This window comes from Pseudochaenichthys georgianus, chromosome 9, assembly GCF_902827115.2.
Source record: "Pseudochaenichthys georgianus chromosome 9, fPseGeo1.2, whole genome shotgun sequence".
Taxonomy (NCBI): domain Eukaryota; kingdom Metazoa; phylum Chordata; class Actinopteri; order Perciformes; family Channichthyidae; genus Pseudochaenichthys; species Pseudochaenichthys georgianus.
In genome coordinates this window covers 581525-604432 of record NC_047511.1, presented here as the reverse complement: position 1 = coordinate 604432, position 22908 = coordinate 581525, and the positions used below count along the sequence as shown (strand labels likewise).

Sequence of the window (22908 nt, the reverse complement as noted above, 5' to 3'; positions counted from 1 at the left end):
TTTTAAATGTTTGCGGTCTGTTTCCGGTATTTGTTAATGACGATGTGCTCTGAGATGTGAGACTGGAATTGCACAGGGGAAAATAACGTAGGCTATCTTTAGATGCGGATTTTGTTAAACTAATATGTTTAGGCTGTGGACCAACACATTGACGGGGAAGGGGGTAGCAATAAAGATAACACCATTAAACAGTTACACAACATAACAGAAATAATATCGATAGCAGCGTCCCTAGCAACCACCTTGGTAACAATGAAAACGTCGCGATTTCCTGAAGTAATCTTCGTAATAACTAGCAAACTAAAGATCATGTACATCCACTGCACACATAATCTGAAATAACAACTCATATTTCTCGCATCAAATGACATCAAAACGCATGTTAATGGCCAAACTAACTTTACAATAGGCATTTTACACCAATAATAAAACGAAGTTCGGCCATGTTTTCTTTTTCTGCAGGGAGAAATTTGAAGATCATGTGACATAGACGCCAGCCATCGGAATGAATGGTGAAAAAAACGGGGTTTGTCAAACAGAGCACATGGTGTAGTCCAAACGATAGCTGGGGATTCTGGGTAGTGTAGTGTCTTCTGCCATCCTTTACTCAGAAAAAATATTTGTTTCTCCGAATCGAAGGGGAAAAATACAAAAGCATTGCACACAATTTAAAACAATCAATGTTGTGTAATTAGCAAGGATAATCTGGTGTTTTTTAGTCGATGAGTAGTGCAGATATCACTGTAAAATCAATCGACAGTAAGAGGAATACTTACTTCCGGGTGTACAATTCTCCGTTATCCAATGGGAATGGACGCTCACATTGCCTTTAAGAGCAGCCGACATAAACGAATGCCATGCTTCCATGAGCGTCAAATCCCGACGCAGATGGGAATACATTGCAATCAGTTGAAAGCTATTTGCGTCCCTTTATGACGCTGAAGGAGCCTAGGAGCGTCACAATTGGACGCCACGGACACTGACCAAACGTCGCTATTGGACGCTTAGGGAGTGAGAGTGTGTTGCTCTATGAAACGTCAAGCTACCCCACAGTAGCTTGACGTTTCATAGAGGGTGCTCAAACATTTAGTGTTTCCCATTAATGTACCGGTCCCTACAGTGAAATGTTCTACTGCAACACTCCCCACGCAAATACACAGTACACCAGCGACTGTTACAATGATGGCTCGATAATCAGCTCACGGCATATAGGTGTAAGCAGGGATAAAGTGCTATATTTATAAGTGGGGAGTGGACCTAACATAAGGGGTCCAGGGGCATGCTCCCCCGGGATTCTTTTAAATATTGAAGTTAAAAGCATCAATCTGGTGCACTTTGAGAGCAACATTAAGAGATCTATCGATACATCTCTCAAAATCCATATGAAACAGATCTGTAAACAGATTTACTTTTTCTTTATGGATATTTTACAAATCACCCTTTTAAACTTTATTATTTTTTTACTAGTATTTCAAACCTGTTTTTCATTTATTCTCTTATTTTTTTATAACTATAATGATCATATAAACGTGTGCCTCGTAAATAATTGTTTACATAAATCGTGACCAAACCGTTTGAGACCCACTGAGATAACTGAGACTAAATTTAACTATCTAAACACTCAGAGAGTCCTTTAGCTCACTGAGCCTCTCAGTCTGACAGGAGAGGGCTCTCCTCCACCTTGTTGTGGAAAAAGCTCCTTATTTCCGTTAGCGTAGCTCGCTAGCACCAGAAGCTAACAACTACGATCTCCGGTACCGGTGCGCTCTCTCTCTCTCGCTCGTGCACGCACACAAAATGGCTCGTTCCACACACACACAGAGCCGAGCTTGAATGAAACACAGAAACCCAGACGTAATTGTACTGTACTGTATCATATTATTTTCGAATCAATCATTTTTCAAATTATTATATATTTTTTAATTTATATAATTTTTTGTAATAACCATTTTTTCTGCTGGTCTCTCGCTTCCCCCCTGTCATGCCTCTGGTAGCCAATATAAGGCTTAGCAGTACAGATAAATGTGGGCTCACTATTTGGCAAGCAACCAGTCACAGTTGCCTTGTTTATCTCATGTCTTATAAAAGCTTATTCATGATTTATAAAGTGTTCACAACCGAATTAATAAATGAATTACAAACTATTCGTAAACCCTTTATAAGGGTAGTCTTATTGTAAAGTGTTACCGGATTCTTATAAGTTGTACACCACTGATTATCCATTGACCTGATATAACATTGTCAAAATCAGCTAAACAAAAGGACTGATGCAGCAGTTTTATTTTAATAATTTTTTTTAATTTGCGTTTTAAGTTAAAATAAATCATTTGTAATTATATAACAATTGACAAATCAGAACAAAATAATTCCTCACACTGTTTTTTTGGTCAAAACGTGCTGCCTACCCACAATTCCACTCGACCCCTGAAAGTTGGCTTGAAGATTTGGATGTTTTATACTAGTAGTGGCTAAAGTAGCCTGGAGACTCATACGGAGCTTTCAAACTCCCCCCCCAATATGTTCTGTCTTTAACCTTCAACCCCAACCTATGCTGACTCAGGACACATTACTGAAGTGTTGTTAGACTTCATCAGCTGCTTCTGGTGACAAAATAAGACTGTATACAACCTGTATAAAGTTACACTTTTGTAGTTGTATTCCCCAACACCTTGACACTTTAATGTGTAAACTCAAAGTATTCCTCCTTTACGTTAAATGTACAGGACAAAGTAAGCAAAAAACAAAGCATAAATATCTTATATAAAAGATTCCAAACCAGTTGTAACTCTGGGTAATAATTGTGTGCTCTTGTTAAACCTCATGCTCACAATAAGAAGCCAAAAAAAAGAAGATAATCAGGACCTGAGAGAATGAACGTGTTGGTCTCGTGTTGTTCCAGCGGACGTGGCTCGCTCTATGGGGGCCAAGGTTGTGATTGCAATCGATGTTGGAAGTCGGGATGAAACCAACTTAACCAACTATGGCGACTCTCTGAACGGCTGGTGGCTGCTATGGAAACGCTTCAACCCTCTGTCTGAGAAAGTCAAGGTACTATTCATGTCAGATGTGTACTATTTTTAGTACTAAGTGGGAAAACGACTATTGTATCACTTATTGATATTATTTGAGAGAAATAGTGGAGAGTATGTGAAAATGGTGGAATGTAAGTAATCCGATGGTGAGTATCGGCCTTCGCAGCCCTGTAAGACTCGACTCTTGTTACCTCCCAGGTCCTAAACATGGCAGAGATCCAAACCCGGCTAGCATACGTGTGCTGTGTGCAGCAGCTGGAGCAGGTCAAAGACAGTGAGTACTGCGAGTACATCCGGCCACCCATCGACCACTACGGCACACTGGAGTTTGGCAAGTTTGACGAGATCGCTGTGAGTTTTCGCTCTGTTCCTCAATGTAATAATACCCATGCCTCCTCCACCTGGGGCTCAGAATCTCCCTCTGACCCCCAACCTCCCTGTGTGCAGGAGGTGGGGTACCAGCACGGAAAGACATTGTTCGACGTGTGGCAACGCAGTGGTGTGGTGGACAGCATGCTGAAGGACAGACATCAGGAGGAGTTCCACAAGACCAAAACTGGCCATGTGAGTGCAAACTGCAGAAACTACTGACCTAGACTATGATAGATTTTGAATTACTGATCATGTTTTGTTTTACGCGCCAAAGGCACAATGTATCTCATAGTTCTTAATTTGGTTCGTCCTTCTGTTCTCTTCTTGTTAATGTGGTTAATACAATTTCTCTATGTGGTCAGAGATTCAGTTCATGCAGCAGTGAGGCCCAACACACATGTTGTTCCCAGCCTATGGCTTCTTTTTAAGAGTTTTAACATGCTCACTGTAATTTTTTATTATTGACATTGCATTGCTACATTTTTAGATGCTTCAACTATTCATAATTATCCGGTGAATCACCAGTACCTCCTTCATAACCTTCAACAACTAGCAGTCTCTGTCTCTGCACTTCCCATGCTCACATCATTCAGAACCTGTCAATGAACCTCTGAGGTCCCTCAAGGCTCTGTTCTGGGTCCTTTTTTCTCTGTACACCAATTAACTTGGTTAATTATTGTAATTTCTGTATTAGTTACTTTAAATGGTTTATTGGAAGTTATATGTAATGTCACTCTTGCTGATCTGAATTTGTATCCTCATGGTTGTGTTTACTTATTGTATGTGCAGTATTATATGCAGTGCCCTCCTCTACACGTCACCTAGCTTGTGGCATGCAGGATTACACAGAACCAGGATTTACTCTCAAACCATGCTCTAGTGACACTAGTGACTACAAACACTTGAGTGCATCTTTAAATGCACTCATTTTAGTGCCAGTGGTGTCATGGTAAGCCATTGAATTATCAAATAGGTGAAGGCTTTGTCAGCACAAAGTCACAGCGACTTGTTTAAAAACAAAATTGATGCCAATTGATTTGTAAAGGAGGAAGAAAACAGACGGATTGACTTTAGAGTAATGCAGTTTGTGTCTTTCAGGTGGTCACGTGTCCCAACGCGTCCTTCACAGACCTGGCAGAGATAGTGTCGAGAATCGATCCTGTCAAGAATCCAGTGATCGATGGTTAGTTATCAGAAAATATTGTAATCAATAACCAATGCATCAAAAATGTTTTATATTTATATAAACTCTTGTGGATCTTCCTTAAAATACTGTTTTTGATTTTGACTATTCTATATCCACTTCAAACACGGGACACTATGTCCATCCTCTAAAGCTCTCAGAAGGATAAAGTTTTTAAAAAAAATACATAAATCATCCTTTTGGAAATCTATATAATGATAACGTTTTATGATTTCAAACAGTCATTTTTGTAAAACATTTGTTGAAGAAGATAGTGAAAAAAGATGCTCATGTTGTCTGCTGTACGGTGTGCCTGTAGAGGCGCTGTCTGATGATTGCCAGACGGACTACGATGAGGAGGCCCTGGAGAGCGCGCTCTCCGACTACGAAGCCTTCACTCAGGGCAGTGAACACACCGAAGAAGAGGAGACAGCAGACACTGCTGAAACTGTGTGTACAAAACTACATCATTTCCTCACTGTTAATGAATTTACTCCTCAGGGTTTCAATTATGTCATATTACCACAGCAATCATGTCTACATTAATAGCAGGGGGGGGGGAAGTACTCAGATCTTGTACTTGAGTAAAAGTAGAAGTACTCAGGTCTTGTACTTGAGTAAAAGTAGAAGTACTCAGATCTTGTACTTGAGTAAAAGTAGAAGTACCAGAGTGTAGGAATACTCTGTTACAGTAAAAGTACTGCATTCAAAATGTTACTCAAGTAAAAGTAGAAAAGTATTCTCATCAAAATATAGTGAAAGTAGCGACAGTAAAAGTAGTGATTGTGCAGATTGGTCCATTTCAGAATAATATATATACAGTGGGGCAAAAAAGTATTTAGTCAGCCACCAATTGTGCGAGTTCTCCCACTTAAAAAGATGAGAGAGGTCTGTAATTGTCATCCTAGGTACACTTCAACTATGAGAGACAGAATGAGAAAAAAAATCCAGAAAATCACATTGTCTGATTTTTAAAGAATTTATTTGCAAATTATGGTGTAAAATAAGTATTTGGTCAATAACAAAAGTTCATCTCAATACTTTGTTATATACCCTTTGTTGGCAATGACAGAGGTCAAACGTCTTCTGTAAGTCTTCACAAGGTTTTCACACACTGTTGCTGGTACTTTGGCCCATTCCTCCATGCAGATCTCCTCTAGAGCAGTGATGTTTTGGGGCTGTTGCTGGGCAACACGGACTTTCAACTCCCTCCAAAGATTTTCTATGGGGTTGAGATCTGGAGACTGGCTAGGCCACTCCAGGACCTTGAAATGCTTCTTACGAAGCCACTCCTTCGTTGCCCGGGCGGTGTGTTTGGGATCATTGTCATGCTGAAAGACCCAGCCACGTTTCATCTTCAATGCCCTTGCTGATGGAAGGAGGTTGTCACTCAAAATCTCACGATACATGGCCCCATTCATTCTTTCCTTTACACGGATCAGTCGTCCTGGTGCCTTTGCAGAAACACAGCCCCACAGCAAGATGTTTCCACCCCATGTTTCACAGTAGGTGTGGTGTTCTTTGGATGCAACTGATGGTAGCCTTTGTTACTTTGGTGCCAGCTCTCTGCAGGTCATGGACTCGGTCCCCCCGTGTGGTTCTGGGATTTTTGCTCACCGTTCTTGTGATCACTTTGACCCCACGGGGTGAGATCTTGCGTGGAGCCCCAGATCGAGGGAGATGATCAGTGGTCTTGTATGTCTTCCATCTTCTAATAATTGCTCCCACAGTTGATTTCTTCACACCAAGCTGCTTACCTATTGCAGATGCAGTCTTCCCAGCCTGGTGCAGGTCTACAATTGTGTTTCTGGTGTCCTTTGACAGCTCTTTGGTCTTTGCCATAGTGGAGTTTGTAGGTGACCAAATACTTATTTTACCGAGGAATTTACCAATTAATTCTTTAAAAATCCTACAATGTGATTTCCTGGATTCTTTCCCCCCATTCTGTCTCTCATAGTTGAAGTGTACCTAGGATGAACATTACAGGCCTCTCTCATCTTTTTAAGTGGGAGAACTTGCACAATTGGTGGCTGACTAAATACTTTTTTGCCCCACTGTATATATGTTTTATAATGATTGATCATGAAAGTGTTCTCAAAGCTGGTGAAGGTGCAGCTAGTCTGAAGTACTTTGTAGACTGCAAGGTAGCTGGTGGATTTACTCCAGGTGGAACTCAAGTCTGATTCAACACTTGGTTATATTTCACATCATTCATCCACATCTGTGAAGTAACGAAAGGTATTAAATACATGTAGTGGAGTATAAGTACACCATGTACCTCTGAACTGTGGTGGGGTAGAATTACAAAGTAGCAAAAAATGAAATACTCAAAAGTACATGTCTCTAAAATGTTTACTTTAGAACAGTACTTGAGTAAATGTACTCTACACCACTGATTAATTTATAGTAATGATTGTTTTCTCTGTTTCACAGGATGAGGAAGTTCAAATCCGAGTTCGACGCCGGCCCAAAAATGCTGCACTAAGTCCTACACCATGACTCCAAAAAACATGCATGTAAAGGCAGTATTTCTGGTAACCGATAAGGAATTCTCAAACATGCAGCGTATACTCTTATCCAATCAGCAGCCAGGTAGCTCAAGTCTTCCTCTAACACACTCAGCAGGACTTTAGTTGGATACAGCGACTTCTTGTTCAGACCTTTCAGCAAAAGAAGGGAGTTTTAAGACAGGGAGGAGCCACAGTGTGTCGCTGTCTCCTGCACAGACTTCAGTGCTCTAACAGTTCAGTTAGAACCAGGGTTTATTGGAGAAATCAAAAGCACATATTTTTACAAACTGGTTTATTAACAGCACGGTGTATTTTTCTACTTGTTTGACACATTTGTTGTTTTGTATGGCAGTTCCTTGCTCTGTTGTTCTGGAAAAATAGGAAACAAATACATACAAGCAATTCAAGCATACTTAAAATGGACTGGAACATTTTCATTTAATATGTATAGTATATACAGGGCTATTTCTGGAACAGATCTAGGCATAGTTGCTTCCTACCATAATAAGCTTAACCCATAAAGCACTATTGTGCATTTCATGATGTTTACATATAAGTTAAAACAGTTAATATGCATTTGATGTGCCTTGAATGAACGCCCCTTTCATCTTCTCTTCAGAGCATAAACACACCACATGGTGACCACGTTTCATCCCAACAAGAATAGCATACAGTACAATACACTTTTTCACCTATGCGAAATAACTTGCATTGGATAAATATCATGAATGAATTTCTAACAGCGTTCCTCAGCAGCACCGCCATGCAGGGAAGGCAGACTTTATTTAAACAAATATTTGTGGATGTACACTACTGTTCGACAATGCACAAAAGACATGGTGGAGCTGCCCGCTGATGGCACAAATTCAAAGGATTTTGAATGGCAATAAACCACTTTAGTAAAAAAGAAGAAAAGTATTTAATTGTTGGGAAACATTTGCCGTTGCCTTCCATAAAAACCTGCTGGTTTAAAAGTTCCTCGCAGTTTGACACCATGTGGCTTGATTTTTTCTTAACAGTAAAAAGGATTTGACTATAACAGTTAGTATAGATACGTATACATAGTGTTCAACAAGTACGTTTGCAATTGAAACACAGCATTGGACGTAATCCAATAAAACAGGTGTAACACAATTCATAAACAATGGGCTAATATTAGCATAACTAATTTGGGTGCAAAATGAATAATGTTATTAATTTCCCATGTTTGCTCTTTTTTGAAACCCTTGGTTTTGCTGAGTCTCAATGGGAAGTCCCGGTTTAACAAATGTTAAATAGGTAAAATACAAAAATGACAGCTGTTCTTTTAAACATGACATGAAAGCATGTTTCTGTGAGCACAAACTTGACCCCAGAGGGAATCTACAAAGAGCAGACTCAGCCAGCGGTGCGTTCACAGGCTCTTCTCATGGTCCCTTTACTGAGTTGGGAAGTCACTTTTATTTGTGGTATGGAAACAATGTGTTGTTTTGCTCGGTGTTTAAACACAACGTGATATCTGTTTGCAAGTTATTGTTCCAACTCGAGCGGGCCTTCATAAGAACTGTTCTATTAGGAAAGTATTATGTCCGATTATTACGACAACACTTGAATGCAGCACAAATTCTCTATCTCGCAATGTGAATGAAAGTTAAACATTATTTTTGTATCCGTTCATCCTTGGCCTATGCCTCTCACTTCCATTAGGTCTGATGAAAATAGGGCCAGTAGGTTTCTGTGATCCTGCTGACTGACAGACAGTTATTGCGTGAATCATAGTTTTCATGAACATGAATAGACGTGTACCCAGCCAGTTTGCACAGCATAGTGTATTTACTCTTGTTACACCAAGTATTGTTGTTGAATTTGGATAAAGTTATTCATTCAACCCGAGGACAGATCACTGGTCTCACCTTATACGACTAAACATGTGTTGGTACAGGTGCAAGCCTGGTGCCTGGAATGTGAAACTTTGTAATAGAGTTATATTGATAGAAGGTGATCATCATTGTAAGGGTGATTATGACAGGACATCCTGAAACTGGTACTAACCCACTACAGCATTTAATGTAACATTACACTTTTTATAGCTGCTTTTTCATCACCGTGGTTACAGCTCCTGTGGTTTTGCTTTGTGATTTTAATATTGATGACCTGAAGGGAAAAGTGCCAAGCGTATAGTGACTTCTGAAAACCATCTCTGTTTATGTTAATGATTTGTATGTTATCATTAACATAAAACATAAATGTAGACATTGGCTTTGAAAAACTGTTGGTTTTCTTTCAGTTTTTGTTACTTATTTTTGGTGAAATAGTTGCATAGAATATTGTAGAAAACTCTAGAATATTTAGTTATACATGTTTAGTGAATAACCTGCTTGTTTAAATTAAAACGAATGCACTATTTGATAGAATCTTAAAGCCAAAGTTGTGGAAAAACTGAACAGCAAAGTCCAGACGATTAGTTCTTCTTTGGAATCTGAAATGAAACTGTAACCAATTTTCCCCTGGGATAATAAAGTCTTTCTGATTCTGATGTTGCCATGAAAAAGTAAAACATGTTCTGAATGACTGTCACAGTGTTTAGGTTCTATACATGTTAGATCAGAGTATGTTTTTAAGCTATGTGACTTAATGATGAAAAGATGTCAACGCTTACTGATGCATTTATCAAAATATCAAGCACAAGAAATAACCCAGATATATTTCCTATATTAGATTTTAAATGCACGATTTGTACTTGAGTATTTGTATACTCTAGTATTGTTAGTTTTACTCAAGTAAAATACCTATGGTGTTCTTGTATTTTATTTAATAAATTCTGCTGAACATTGTGCCTGTCCTTGCAGAATGGCAGGTGTTGTTTCCAGTGTGCAACATGATAAACTCACCGATAGTCTTGTCTGTCCATTAAAAAAAAAGACGAAGAGTAATTTGGATTAACATTTATTCGTAAAATGGTCATGTAGGGACCACAGACTGCATGTGTCCATCCAGACATGGGGTGAGACAGGAGCAAAACACAGCACAGAGCTAACCCACAGTCTTTAAAAAATCGAATCAGTATATAAAGAAAGGTTATAACATTTCCCAGAAAGAGTGCAATTTTAACACCACCAGGACAACAAAAGGAAACCCGCTCCACCTTCGTAGCCAGTTGCCTAAATGCTCCACTTCCAACATAGAAAAAGAATAACTTGGTTTTCTTCACATTAGGCTACATACTAAATGCTTTTTTTTTGGGAGGGAGGGGTAAGAGAAGTGAATGTTAGTAGTGGTGGCTACAAGTTTTAACACATTAATGTTAGAGAATGATAAAGCTTAAAGAATGTTTGCATTTGTGAACCTAACCCTACATTGCACTTGGGAAAACAAATATAAAATATAAGTAGTGTATGTATCCATACCGGCAACACATATAAATAAACTTCATGCAGGGCCAGTGTTTTCATGTTCGCCCTATTAAAAAGGTACCAAGGCTACATGTTTGCAAAAAAAATGGGGACATCATTTAAATAAAGTTTTCACATTCAAAAAATACCTACAGCGGCGGGTGTATTTTGCTGTTGGTTACGTGCCTCCCAGCGGCAGAGCGTCACTCGAGGCCGGCTCCATCGCTGACTGTGTTCACGAGCTGAAACTCAGCCACCCCGATGCACCAATAGAGTCTGTCTGCAGACCGCAGCAAGGAGGCGTTTCCTATAGGGGCGTTTCCTATAGAGAGGCGAAGTCCCTCCCTTTCCGGGAGCCTCCATGGGACCCCGGAAGCGTAAAATTATACATTGAAGTCAATGGAGAGAGAAAGGTTATCTTTTGATCCCGTTTCAATTGTGCCACGAATGACACATATGATGTTTGTCAATTTAAAAGAATATTTTGCAAGTCAAAAAAATTAAAATGTGTCGTAAAACTGTGAAGTTACACATTTTTTTGTGTGAAACCGCTGAGTGAACTACAGGTCTCTTGGTCTCATCACAAAGATGGCCGTCACGTTAGCAAATTTCACCTGTTTCTTTCAGAATGAGAATAAAAGTATAAAACGAGGTGACTACAAGTCTGGACACGTTGAGAGCTGTACATACACGAAAGGGGAGTTATTCGGTTCTGTAAGAGCAGCGGGACCGGCTTTACAAGATGTTGGTGAGTAATATGAGTGCAATGTGTAACGTTAATGTCAGCTAGCTAACATTAGCTAACAAGGTACACTAACGTGTTTTGTTTCAGTAACTAGTGTTCTCCTTTAGAACTTCGTGGTCTGTGTGTGCTGTGGATAACATTAGTGTTCACAAGAACAAGGTAAACTCCCGTGTTTTGTTTTAGTTGCTCTTCAGATTGAAGCGGCCAGTTTTATATCGACTATACTGTATGTGTGATCTCCTTTTACATCTCGTTGTGTCATTTGAGTTTATTTGCTGTGTCTAGATTCAAGGGTTTTGGTTATCTTGTCAATTTGTTTGGTTATCCAGGCACAGCTGTGCGTGACTCCCTCGGGTACACTGGTATGTGTTTTCCTAATGTAGAGAGCATTGATTAATTAATAAACTACACACTGAGTCTAGATCCTGACCAAATCCTTTTTTATTGTTGATCAAATGTTTTTCAAAAATGTATTCATACACATTTAGAAAAATACAATGTACAATCACAACCAGTACAACACACATTACAAAAAATACAGAAAAAACAAACAATAACAACAATCAGACAAAACTATGGAAAAATAACCCCTCCCACCCCCAGATCCGGACCATCCTTGTATTATTGCTCATTCAATCTATTATAGCATGCTAACAAACATGGTACTTACTTTATTTGTACAGATCTGCATGGGAGACGATGGCGCGATGCAGAGCGCTGTCTGTGATTGTGCACGGGGGATGTACAAATGCAGCCACGCTGCAGCATTGGCAATATGTGCCATGTGGCAGATCAGCTCCACAGATGTTGAGTGCCAGTGGAGGAAGCTTGGCACTTCCAAAGTAGTCCAGCCGGTGTCTCAACTTTACCAACAGTGAGAGGAGACATACAACCCACTGGCCAGAGACATCGCCACTCAGGATGTAGACTGGTTCAGGTCTGCACTGAGGGGCGCACAGTGTGGCATGGCATGGCTTTTGTCACCTGAGCCAGAGCCGCGGCCTCAACATCAGGCCATTGTCACCGTGCCGGAGCTGGTGAAGGGGGTCGGGGGCTTGAGGCAATTCTTGCCTCAATGCGACTGAGCAGAGACCAGCAAGCTGCCATCCAGACAGCCACCGGAGGACAGCGGACAAAGTGGCAGTTACACAGGCGGGGCAGGTTGACAGCCAGCAAGTTTGGTGCTGTGCTGCGGTCGGGACTTTCATCCACTCCATGCGCGTCCCTCATGAAGAGGGTGCTCGGGGGGTACAACTTGGACGGAGTCATGGCTGTCAACTGGGAGGTTGTAAACGAGGCCGAAGGGGTGAAGGCTTTTGTGCAGGCCTATCAGGAGACAGTGTTCGAGTCTGGTCTCTTTGTGAGTGAGTCGGTGTTTTGGGAGCAGTCCCCTGATGGACTTGTGCAGCCATCTGCCCTGCTGGAGGTGAAGTGTCCACCATCATTATATAGGATATATATATATATATATATATATATATATTTGTATACATATCTGTAAATTGTATAATTTTTTTTATTTAAAAGTATTTTTGATCTCTGTCTATAAACACAAACTGAGTAAGATTGACAATAAAGTTGACTTTGAAAAATATATATATTCTTTATGAAAATAGTTGACTGTTGGAGAAATGAATCCAAATGAAACGTTGGACTGAACTACAACTACGCCTTTAAATCTCTACGGACTGTTTTTCAGTGGGATGGCAAGTTCCTATCTTTAAACATTTATTAGTTTTTTCTCAGAACAGATTTGATTTTCTGAAGTTAATTTAACTTAACCATGTAAGGTCATTATTAAAAAGGTACAATCAATTTGTTTAGGGTTGAATAAAATAATGATAAACATTTCATTTGGATAATTTACTGACAGAATAAGAAACTCAATAATGCTCTACTCACCTGTTCCTTTTTATAAAGTGAAACAGTTGAAACGATAGATTTTAGTAAACTTAAAAACAACCTTCTCCAAAAGCTATCAAGGAATATACCGAATACTTGTTTTAGAACTTTATTACATATTTTTATATAAATAGTTTGAGTGATCCATAATTGACAGAAGCTTGTGTTTACACTGACCTGTCACTCATATATTAATGTCTTTGTAACTTCTTTAAACCACTACCTCACTAATTTCTTTCATTCATCACGGTTCAGTAAACTAAGTGACACATGAACCAGTTTAATCATTATAATAACGTAGGATTGCAACTCTTTGAAACTGTAGGTGGCTCTTAAAAGAGCCGTTGTGTTTGGGTGTGCTGGTCTCAGGTCAGTCTAAGCCCTCTCTCCGCGGATGCAGCTGGATGTCCTTAGGCATGATGGCGACCCTCTTTGCTTGGTTCATCTTACTGGGGGGCAGCTACATGGATGTCGGTGCAGTCCACAATCATTGTGCAGTTGAAGGCAGAATGAATGTATTATTGACTCCGAATGAAGCACAACTTCATGTCATACAATACATTGACTTTATTTGTAATTGTGTAAAAAAATAAAGCATTGATTAGCAAGCAGGACCTGCAGGAACAGAGCACGGTGATGGATGGAGCTGGGAAGAGAGAAGAATAAAGAAAACAGATCAACTTCATTATCGGATATTAAAAATTCAATTTCAAAACAAGTTGCCGCTCCTACAGTTTTCTAGTGTGTAAAGATTATTTCACTTGACCTATGCACAATATCACACTCAATACATGTGTGTCTCTGGGGGGTGCATTGTGCCTTTGATGTATATAAATAATATACCATAACCAAATACTATTACGTACAGTGGAAATCAGGTTGCCAGAGCAGGTCAGTCCAGTGTGCATGTTCCTCAGGGTCTCAGCAGTTACAGGTGAGGTAAAGAAAATAAAAGAGAAAAAGGTCAGTAACAACACTTTGAATAATTATCTCTTTTAATAATGTTCTATCAGTAATCACTCAACTACTGTCTTTCCAACAAACAGATTGACTCACTATCATCACAATGAAACACGTCCAGAAGAATGGACCACAGATGGAAATGAGCTATTAGCTATAATCTGGCATATTGCATCTCTTCTCTTTGCTGAGATTAATGTTTTTGTATGCATGGTCCTTCTATAAATAAATACATGTCATGCAAAGCTGCCTGCCTGCCTTCCTTCCTTCGACTCTCCCTGAACTGCCTGATCTTTTAATGTTCAATGTTAACCATTTGAGCAGATAGCATTAAGTAGAAAAGATCGCAGATGCTAATCTGCCGTTAGCCTACCTCCCGCCCCCCTTAGCACCTTCAAATGTTTCACAAAATACTTAACATCATGACTACTCTTACTGTTTAACATTTGGGTTCACTTCATGTTAAGGCTAATACAAATGACAAGGCTAAGTAATGTGATGCTAACTAACGTGCTCGCTACTAGCTATGTAGCTAGCTTGACTGTGTTCCATGCACAACATGTGTATTACCTGATATGTTTGGTCCAACGACTCCTGGTCCTTTCATCAGACGGGAAGCGATAGAACGAGCTATGATCTATAAGTATGATCACTTATGTGATTACAACCTGGTACAAAGCACACAGGCATCTTGTAAAAGTGAATTTATTTTTAGCAATCTCTTATTTATTGGAGGGAATAAATCAGTTATGAGATCTTCTTCTTCTTCTTCTTCTTCGCTTTAATTACGAGTCGCAACCACTTGGAGCATTATCGCCTGTGACATCACTTACGCGAGCCAGAATGGGATTTGGGATTTGTAGTCTTTGTAGTCGCGTATTTTTCATAGTCTTATATTTCAACAGTTTTACGACAAAATGTGACTTTTTTGACATGGAACTTATTGTTTAAGATTGACAAACATCATATGTGTAGTTCGTGGCACAATTCAAACGGGATCAAAAGATACGTTTTCTCTCTCCATTGAATTCAATGTTAATTTTTCGCTTCCGGGGTCCCATGGGCCGGAAGTAGATGGGCGTGACTTCGCCTCTCTATAGTGAACGGCGGGAGCCGGCTCTCGCCCGCGAACGAGACGTTTTTTGTTTTGTTTCTGCGGAGGGATCTAGATCGGCATGAAGGCACATTATGCAATGTGCTATGTGGACATTATCCCGCTTATTACACATGGCCACATTCTCAACAAAGTAACGACATGACTCCCAATAATAATTGAAATGCTTTTATGGATTTAGAAAAAGATTTTATTGATTTAAAAAAATCGTTTTTTGTATTGATTTAAATTGACATGCATCCGCTAAGAAAAGTAGTCCGTTGTTACTGTTTGAACTAACGTAACAACGGCAGGAACTGCTTCTATAGTGTTTTTGAGGAGCTTTTTGATTACAGATTTGAAAACATCGTTGCTTGCTTTAAAAGTAGCACAATTCATTATGTCAAACCTTGAAAGATATCCCTGCCCTAATGCCAAAAGTAACTGGCAACTGAATATATGTCGCCGTAGCTATGATGTCTATGTCTGGACCGCTGCGTAAAAAGGAGGGTTTCTGACCCATTACTTCTCTTCCTACTTTTTGTCCCCCTCTTCTCCCCGCTGCAGCCTAGCAGCTGATCTCAAAGCACTCTCCCCTCTCCTGCAGGGAGAAAAACTATATTTATATACTTTATATAGGTTGATACAGTAGCCCCTTTTTTAAAATAGTTTTTATAGGTGTTGCCATTTGTTTTGTGTAGCGTGGTTCTACAAGCAAGTCAATGCATTAATTGGGTATCAGAGAGTTACACGGGTCTGTAAATGCAATGAAAACAATTGGCCACAGCAAATAATGTATATTAAACATGTAATTTTTACTTTTGAATACTTCAGTACAAAGGATGTCTTGAATAATTTAAGTGATATATGTGTACACATATAAATCATTACATTACATTACATTGCATTTAGCTGACGCTTTTATCCAAAGCGACTTACAATAAGTACATTCGACCAGGAAGACACAACCTTGAGGAAAACAGAATCATATAAGAACATCAGGTTTCAAAGAGCCAATCGTTTCAAGTGCTGCTCAACTGGCTTTAGAGAAGCCAGTCCTTTATTAGTATATAAGTGCTCTGTTAGCAGTTCTTTGTTAGTCATTCTATCGCTCGAAGTGGAGTCGAAAGAAATGAGTTTTCAGTCTGCGCCGGAAGGTGTGTAAGCTTTCTGCGGTCCTGATTTCAATGGGGAGCTCATTCCACCATTTTGGAGCCAGGATAGCAAACCCACGTGTTTTTGCTGATGGGAACTTGGGTCCCCCTCGCAGCGAGGGTGCAGCGAGTCGTTTGGTTGATGCAGAGCGTAGTGCACGTGCTGGGGTGTACGGTTTAACCATGTCCTGTATGTAGGAAGGGCCAGATCCATTCGCAGCATGGTACATTATCATGGTACTAATTATCATTAGTCAAAACAGGGCTACATTTGATTTGATTAAAAGGTATAATATGTGGTAAACTGAAGAGCCCTTTGGGAGCCGAAAGAGCCGGCTCTTCTTGGTGAGCCAAATGATCCGGCTCAGCAAGAAGAGCCGGAATTCCCATCACTAGAACAATGACTTCTTCTGCGAGGATTTATAAAAGCAGCTGGATAAAAAAAGTTAGGAAACGCCCCTATAGGAAACGCCTCCTTGCTGCGGTCTGCAGACAGACCCATCTCCGATGCACCGGCAATAGCGCTCGGGGACATGAACCAATGTCGCCTCGAGACTGTGTTACCTGGGTTCCAGCAGTATGTTAAAGGTCCGATGACATGGCCATTTCTACTGATCATAATTCCATATTGTTGAGGTCTACTAAAATAGATTTATATTGTGCAATTTTCCAAAATTGGGAGGCGTGTGGTGGGATTGTGCGTTGGTGTTCGTATCAGGGGGTCACAGGTTCAAACCCCAGTGCAGTCAGCATGTCGTTGTGAGACACTTCACCCCAAATTGCTCCTGTGGGAATTGTCCACAGTATTGAGTATGTAAGTCGCTTTGGATAAAAGCATCTAACAAACATGTAATGTTTCTCATACAGCATCTCTGTATACAGTAGTATGTGTATTCACTCTGTCCTAAACCAACCTGATCTCACCAGAATGCGTGACTCCACCACGACTTCTTAACACCACAATGCGTGGTGGACTCACGAACTTTGCTACATTTGCGTGTCGGCACCACGCAAACAACCCCAATGTAAAGTGAATGAGGCTCTTTTGTCGTGGTGCACACACGCATTTCTACAACGTCCTGCAGTGAGCTTTTATTCTATAAAACGTTTTTAAAATCTACTTTATAGCTTGTAGTAACTCGCGGGAGGCTTCTTTTATTTTATTTGTATTCATAATAATTTTTATTTTTCGTCAGAATGTATTATGGTGCATTAGTTACGATTTTTTGTTCTCAAAAAACAGTGCATTGTGTGTAATACAACTGTGATTTTTATTACATTAGTTTGTTTTTAAGGAAGGCCAGAGCTTCAGCTGTGTCAAATAGATTGTTCCCTTTAGTTAACGTTTTTTAAAAGCACATTATATTCCGATTTGATCATGTCCCCTTTATTGTATTACGGAGAGCAATGTGAGCGTCCATTCCCATTGGATAACGGAGGATTTTACCCCGGAAGTAAGTATTCCCCTTACTGTCGATTGATTTTACAGTGATATCTGCACTACTCATCGACTCAAAAACACCAGATTATCCTTGTTGATTACACAACATTGATTGGTTTAAGTTGTGTGCAATGCTTTTGTAATGTTCCCCTTCGATTCGGAGAAACAAATATTTGTTCAGTTTAGGATGGCCGAAGACACTACACTACCCAGAATCCTCAGCTATTGTTCCGCGTTGCCTCAAGCTCTGTGATTGGTTGACCTCCAACTGCATTCCATATGAAAAAAAAACGTTTCGTAAAAGATAAATCATACTTTATTCAGCAGTGCTTGCTTTACTCTTTGAAAATCATCACATGAATGCATTGTAAATATTACACATCGGTCGTAGTTCTTTATTTATCTACAGAGATCTGGCCTCAAAATAGACCGGAAACTATTCTTTTACCGTTCTGTTTTAATTTCACAATAAAGTTAGTAGTAATAATTTGTTTTGATATTATTGTTTTTTATTAACTACTCATGTTAAGACCATCTTTTCTGTGTTGCTGTGGGGTTTTTCCATCGCTTTTGTGTTACAAATATCAAAACAATAACAGAATATATCCGTCGTAAACTAAACCAGAAACAGCAGTATATTTTATTTTGTTAACACTGTAAACTTGACAGCTTTTTAACCCGCACCACCTACTGGTTAAAGCACGTTATTACACGTTTAGAGTAATATTGAAATCTTGAAAAGGGATGTCCAAAATAGCAATTATATACCGTTTTTAATTAACTATTTGTAGAGAATAACGAGTAATGTATATACTTTATAGGGATCTGCAGATAAATATTTTGTCTTCTCAAGCACCAACAATCATTACATTACATTTAGCTGACACTTTTATCCAAAGCGACTTACAATAAGTGCGTTCGACCAACAAAATACAAACTTGAAGAAAACAGAATCATAAAGTACATCAGGTTTCATAGAGCAAAAACATTTCAAGTGCTACTCAACTGGCTTTAGATAAGCCAGTCCTCCAATCAAATATCTCTCCTGATTGTTGGCACTTGACAATCCCTGTATTTTACTCAGGTGTAACTAAAGTCTGCTTTAAGGGTTGTTTATATTTCACATCATTAATCAGAATCTAAAGAAGTAACTAAAATAAATGTAGTGGAGTAAAAATACCAGGTTAAAGAAAGCCCTCAGGATTATAAAAGACCCCCATCACCCCAGCCACAAACTGTTCTGTCTGCTGCCATCTGGCACAACAAATTCGAGGAGAGGATGTGGCTGTTGTGGAGGACTATAGTACCTGGGAGTGCACTTATGGGCTGAACTGGAGGATCAACACTGACGCTGTGTACAAGAAGGGGATGAGCAGACTCTATGTTCTGAGGAAGCTGAGATCCGTCCACGTGTGCAGCAAGATGCTGGAGATCTTCTAGTCTGTTGTGGCCAGTGCCCTCTTCTTTGCTGCAGTCTGCTGGGGGGGGGGGGGGGGGGGATCAGAGCCGGTGACACCAGCAGGATCAATAAAGTGATCAGGAAAGCTGGGTCTGTCATCGGCATCAAGCTGGACCCCTTTGAAGCTGTGGTGGAGAGGAGGACACTGAACAGGCTGTTGTCCATGATGGATAACCCACCCATCCTCTCCACCTGCAGCTGGACAGTCAACGGAGCTCCTTCTCCAACAGACTGCTGCAGCTCCGCTGTCACAAGGACCGACACAGGAACACATTCCTGCCCACTGCAATAACTCTGTACAATAAATCACCTCTGGCTGGAAGAGAACTCTCTGCTCCATAGTTTCTCTAATACAACCTTGCTGTACATTTTATACATATATAATCTGTTCAATATTTGATATTCCATTGTCATATATTTTTGAATATGTATATTTGCATATATAATATCTACATGTATATTTTCTATTTCAACACGTATTTTTTCTATTGTTTATTTGTGGTTTTGTTTTATTGTAAAATGCCTTGTCTTTTTTGCTGCTGCAACAAAAACAATGTCCCAAATTGGGATCAAAAAAGTACCATCTTATCTTATTTTATCTTACATCCGGACCAAAACCACCAGACTCAGGGACAGTTTCATCCCACAGGCCATAAGACTATTAAACACCTGCACTTTGAAATAACATCCATAGCATTAATCTGGCTGCTACTTAGAAATGATTTGTCTAATATATCATATTCCAATCACTTGTATAGACTCTTATTGCACTATTTCACTTTTTACTATTTTTCTTTTTGTATTGACTTGCACTATTTTTTCTGTGTATCTGTTTTATTGTGTTGCACCGTTGGAAGAGCCTGTGACGTGGGGGTGGGGGGGGGGGGGGTAGGAGACGTTCGATTCCTGTTTTGAATAGTGTGCCGTCGATGGGTTTCATTCCATTTCAAAATGCTGTTTGTTGCTCAGCGTAAACTTCGCGCACTGCCACTGCAACATCCAATCACAGAGCTTGAGGACAAATCACGGGGTTTGTCAAACAGAGCACATGGTGTAGTCCCAAACGATAGCTGAGGATTCTGGGTAGTGTAGTGTCTTCGGCCATCCTAAACTGAACACATATTTGTTTCTCCGAATCGAAGGGGAAAATTACAAAAGCATTGCACTCAATTTAGGCCAATCAATGTTGTGTAATCAACAAGGATAATCTGGTGTTTTTGAGTCGATGAGTAGTGCAGATATCACTGTAAAATCAATCGACAGTAAGGGGAATACTTACTTCCGGGTGTAAAATCCTCCGTTATCCAATGGGAATGGACGCTCACATTGCTCTCCGTAATACAATAAAGGGGACATGATCAAATCGGAATATAATGTTCTTTTAAAAAACGTTAACTAGGGAACAATCTATTTGACACAGCTGAAGCTCTGGCCTTCCTTAAAAACTAAATAATTTAATACACAGTTGTATTAAGGCCCTGACACACCAAGCAGTCACCAGAGGACTAGCCAAAGCTGAAGTCGGCTGTTGCCTGGCCGTGTTCTCCTGCGTTTTGGCCATGTGTCGCACGGGAACACACCGCACCGACTTCAGTGCGTGAGTGGCAATAACTCTCCTTACCAGCAGGCGGCGGTAGTGTGTATTCGTCATTCAAGGCAACAACCTGAAGACAGAGAAGAAGAAGAGTATATTTTCTCCGTAATATCATACAGAGCTGGCCTCTCCTGGATCAAGGTGATGAGCAGGTCTTCGTTTGCATCATTCCAGATCGCCATGATGAGATGAAAATGAATAGCAGTCTGTGTGTGCCTTCTTAAATCGTTTGTTTACGTCCCTCACTTCCGCTTCGCTTCTCATGCACTGATTTGCTAGCTGAACAGCCAATCAGAGTGATTATTTGGTCTGGCAGTCCAAATAAGGCGTATCACGGTCGACGGTGCGGGACACACCAACCTGACTACGGCGCCGCCAGAGCCATTTAATAGAAGAGTTACGACATCTCCGTTCACTCTAATGGACCACTTTTTTACAGCAATGGCGGATCGTGGAGCCTCTCAATCGTTCCCCGGAAGTTAGCGCCAAGGCTGGCAGAGCTGTGGAGTTGCAGCATAATACACCGTTCGTGACGGACTTTTAAAGGTAAGAAGAAGTTTAAAGATGTATATTGCGGATATTATCAGTACATCTGATTCTAATGAACATGTGTATTAAAGGATGTCAGTGGATTATCCCTAAATTAGTAGATTTAAGGAACGTTTACAGATAACAGATTAAGCTAGCATACCGAAGCAAGTTAGCAACACACGTTGAACAGCCTTTTAATTGTAAATTCCGTTCTCTCTATGTCATTTCGTCCAACATGTTGAATTAGAGAAGAGGGGCTTCTAAACGGGATTGTATGCGGGGGTGGAGGGAGTTAAATATTAGATAAATATAACTTTGGTGAGTGTAAGAGTGAGTGTTTTTAGCAGAGCCATATTGTGTCCTTGTGATTATGTATAATGTTGCAGCTCAGCTGATTCTGGATTGATGGCAAAGGGAGAGGGACTTAAGTGAGAGTGAAAACACAAGGTACGTTTAATACTACTGTTTTATATAAGTAAACACCTTATCTCCCCAAGGCAATAGGTGTGCTATATAGGTGTGTATAACCCTTTCTCCTTTCTGTTGCTCCCTCTCTCAGCACAAGAACCAGAGGGGGGTTCAATGGAGCCTGAATACCTGCACTGAGACCCTCACCCTGCACCCTGAGTCTCAACTCTGTGTTTTTCAAGCCTTTCCCTGTTTTTTTGTATTAAACAAAACATTAAGCTTTCCCAATGGTGTGGTTTTCGTTTTGTGAAAAAGTGCAAATGCAGTGTTTGTATATAAATCACATATTTTGTTGCTGTTGGTCGTGAAATTGCTCCTGCTGACTTGAGCCAGCCATTTTTTCCTCCGCTCTGTGTCAGTGGGGAAGCCGTACATTCGTACTCCTTTCTCTGAGTGATTTGAGCATCCTCAGGCAGCACAGCAAACCATGGTGGCGACTAGGAGGCAGCACAGCAAACCATGGTGGAGACTAGGAGGCAGCACAGCAAACCAGGACAACACGGAGGAAAAGGCACCGACAAACTGCATGATATGCTCTTCAATGTTTATTGAATTCCATGTATTTGCAATGGATGTTCCTAAAGCAACACATTTAACATCATCACCATCATCATCATATCCTGTCGGTCTCCTGTCCTTTCTGAAAGCCATAAAGACGACATTAGTCATTTAGATAACTTGTGTCCTCAATTACCAGGGGATTACTGAAACTACCATGAATTTAAGAAAATGGTAGAAATGAATCCAATCTGAATTTTAAAGCATTACTTTAGATCCCCTCCCTCTAAATGTATCAATAAACATTAGAAAGTGATGCTCCTGACTACCATACAAGTTTAAGACGATAATATTGGTTTGAAAGAATTCAAAGCTATAAATAAACAGCAACAGGCTCTTTAACAAGGCACTGTTAGTAACATGTAAACTAGTTGTTCACACTAATCCTAATATTATCACTTAATATTAGCAAATTCGATTTTATTTTTTAAAACATATTGATGTAAATACATACACATCAATTTGTTGTATAAATATTGCAAATCAAAACCTTTATTCACTAATAATTACCAAAAATCGTAGTTCTATCTCCTGT

At 40.0% G+C, this 22908-nt stretch overlaps 1 protein-coding gene and 1 long non-coding RNA gene across 3 annotated transcripts in view; both read left to right on the top strand.

Moving 5' to 3' along the window:
- Positions 1 to 9633, top strand: part of pnpla7b (patatin-like phospholipase domain containing 7b) — a 94710-nt gene extending 85077 nt beyond the window's left edge. For both annotated transcript variants that reach the window (XM_034090721.2, XM_034090722.2), the window contains exons 30-35: positions 2900 to 3048; positions 3231 to 3383; positions 3480 to 3596; positions 4503 to 4587; positions 4907 to 5037; positions 7021 to 9633. In XM_034090721.2, the coding sequence (XP_033946612.1) occupies positions 2900 to 3048; positions 3231 to 3383; positions 3480 to 3596; positions 4503 to 4587; positions 4907 to 5037; positions 7021 to 7086 (701 nt within the window). In that variant the 3' untranslated portion in view covers positions 7087 to 9633. The remainder of the gene's footprint in view (positions 1 to 2899; positions 3049 to 3230; positions 3384 to 3479; positions 3597 to 4502; positions 4588 to 4906; positions 5038 to 7020) is intronic.
- An 11071-nt stretch (positions 9634 to 20704) lies between these two features.
- Positions 20705 to 22038, top strand: LOC139434368 (uncharacterized). The gene is made up of 2 exons (XR_011643715.1): positions 20705 to 21794; positions 21907 to 22038. It is a non-coding gene; the product is annotated as an uncharacterized lncRNA (long non-coding RNA).
- The last annotated feature ends 870 nt before the right edge of the window (positions 22039 to 22908 follow it).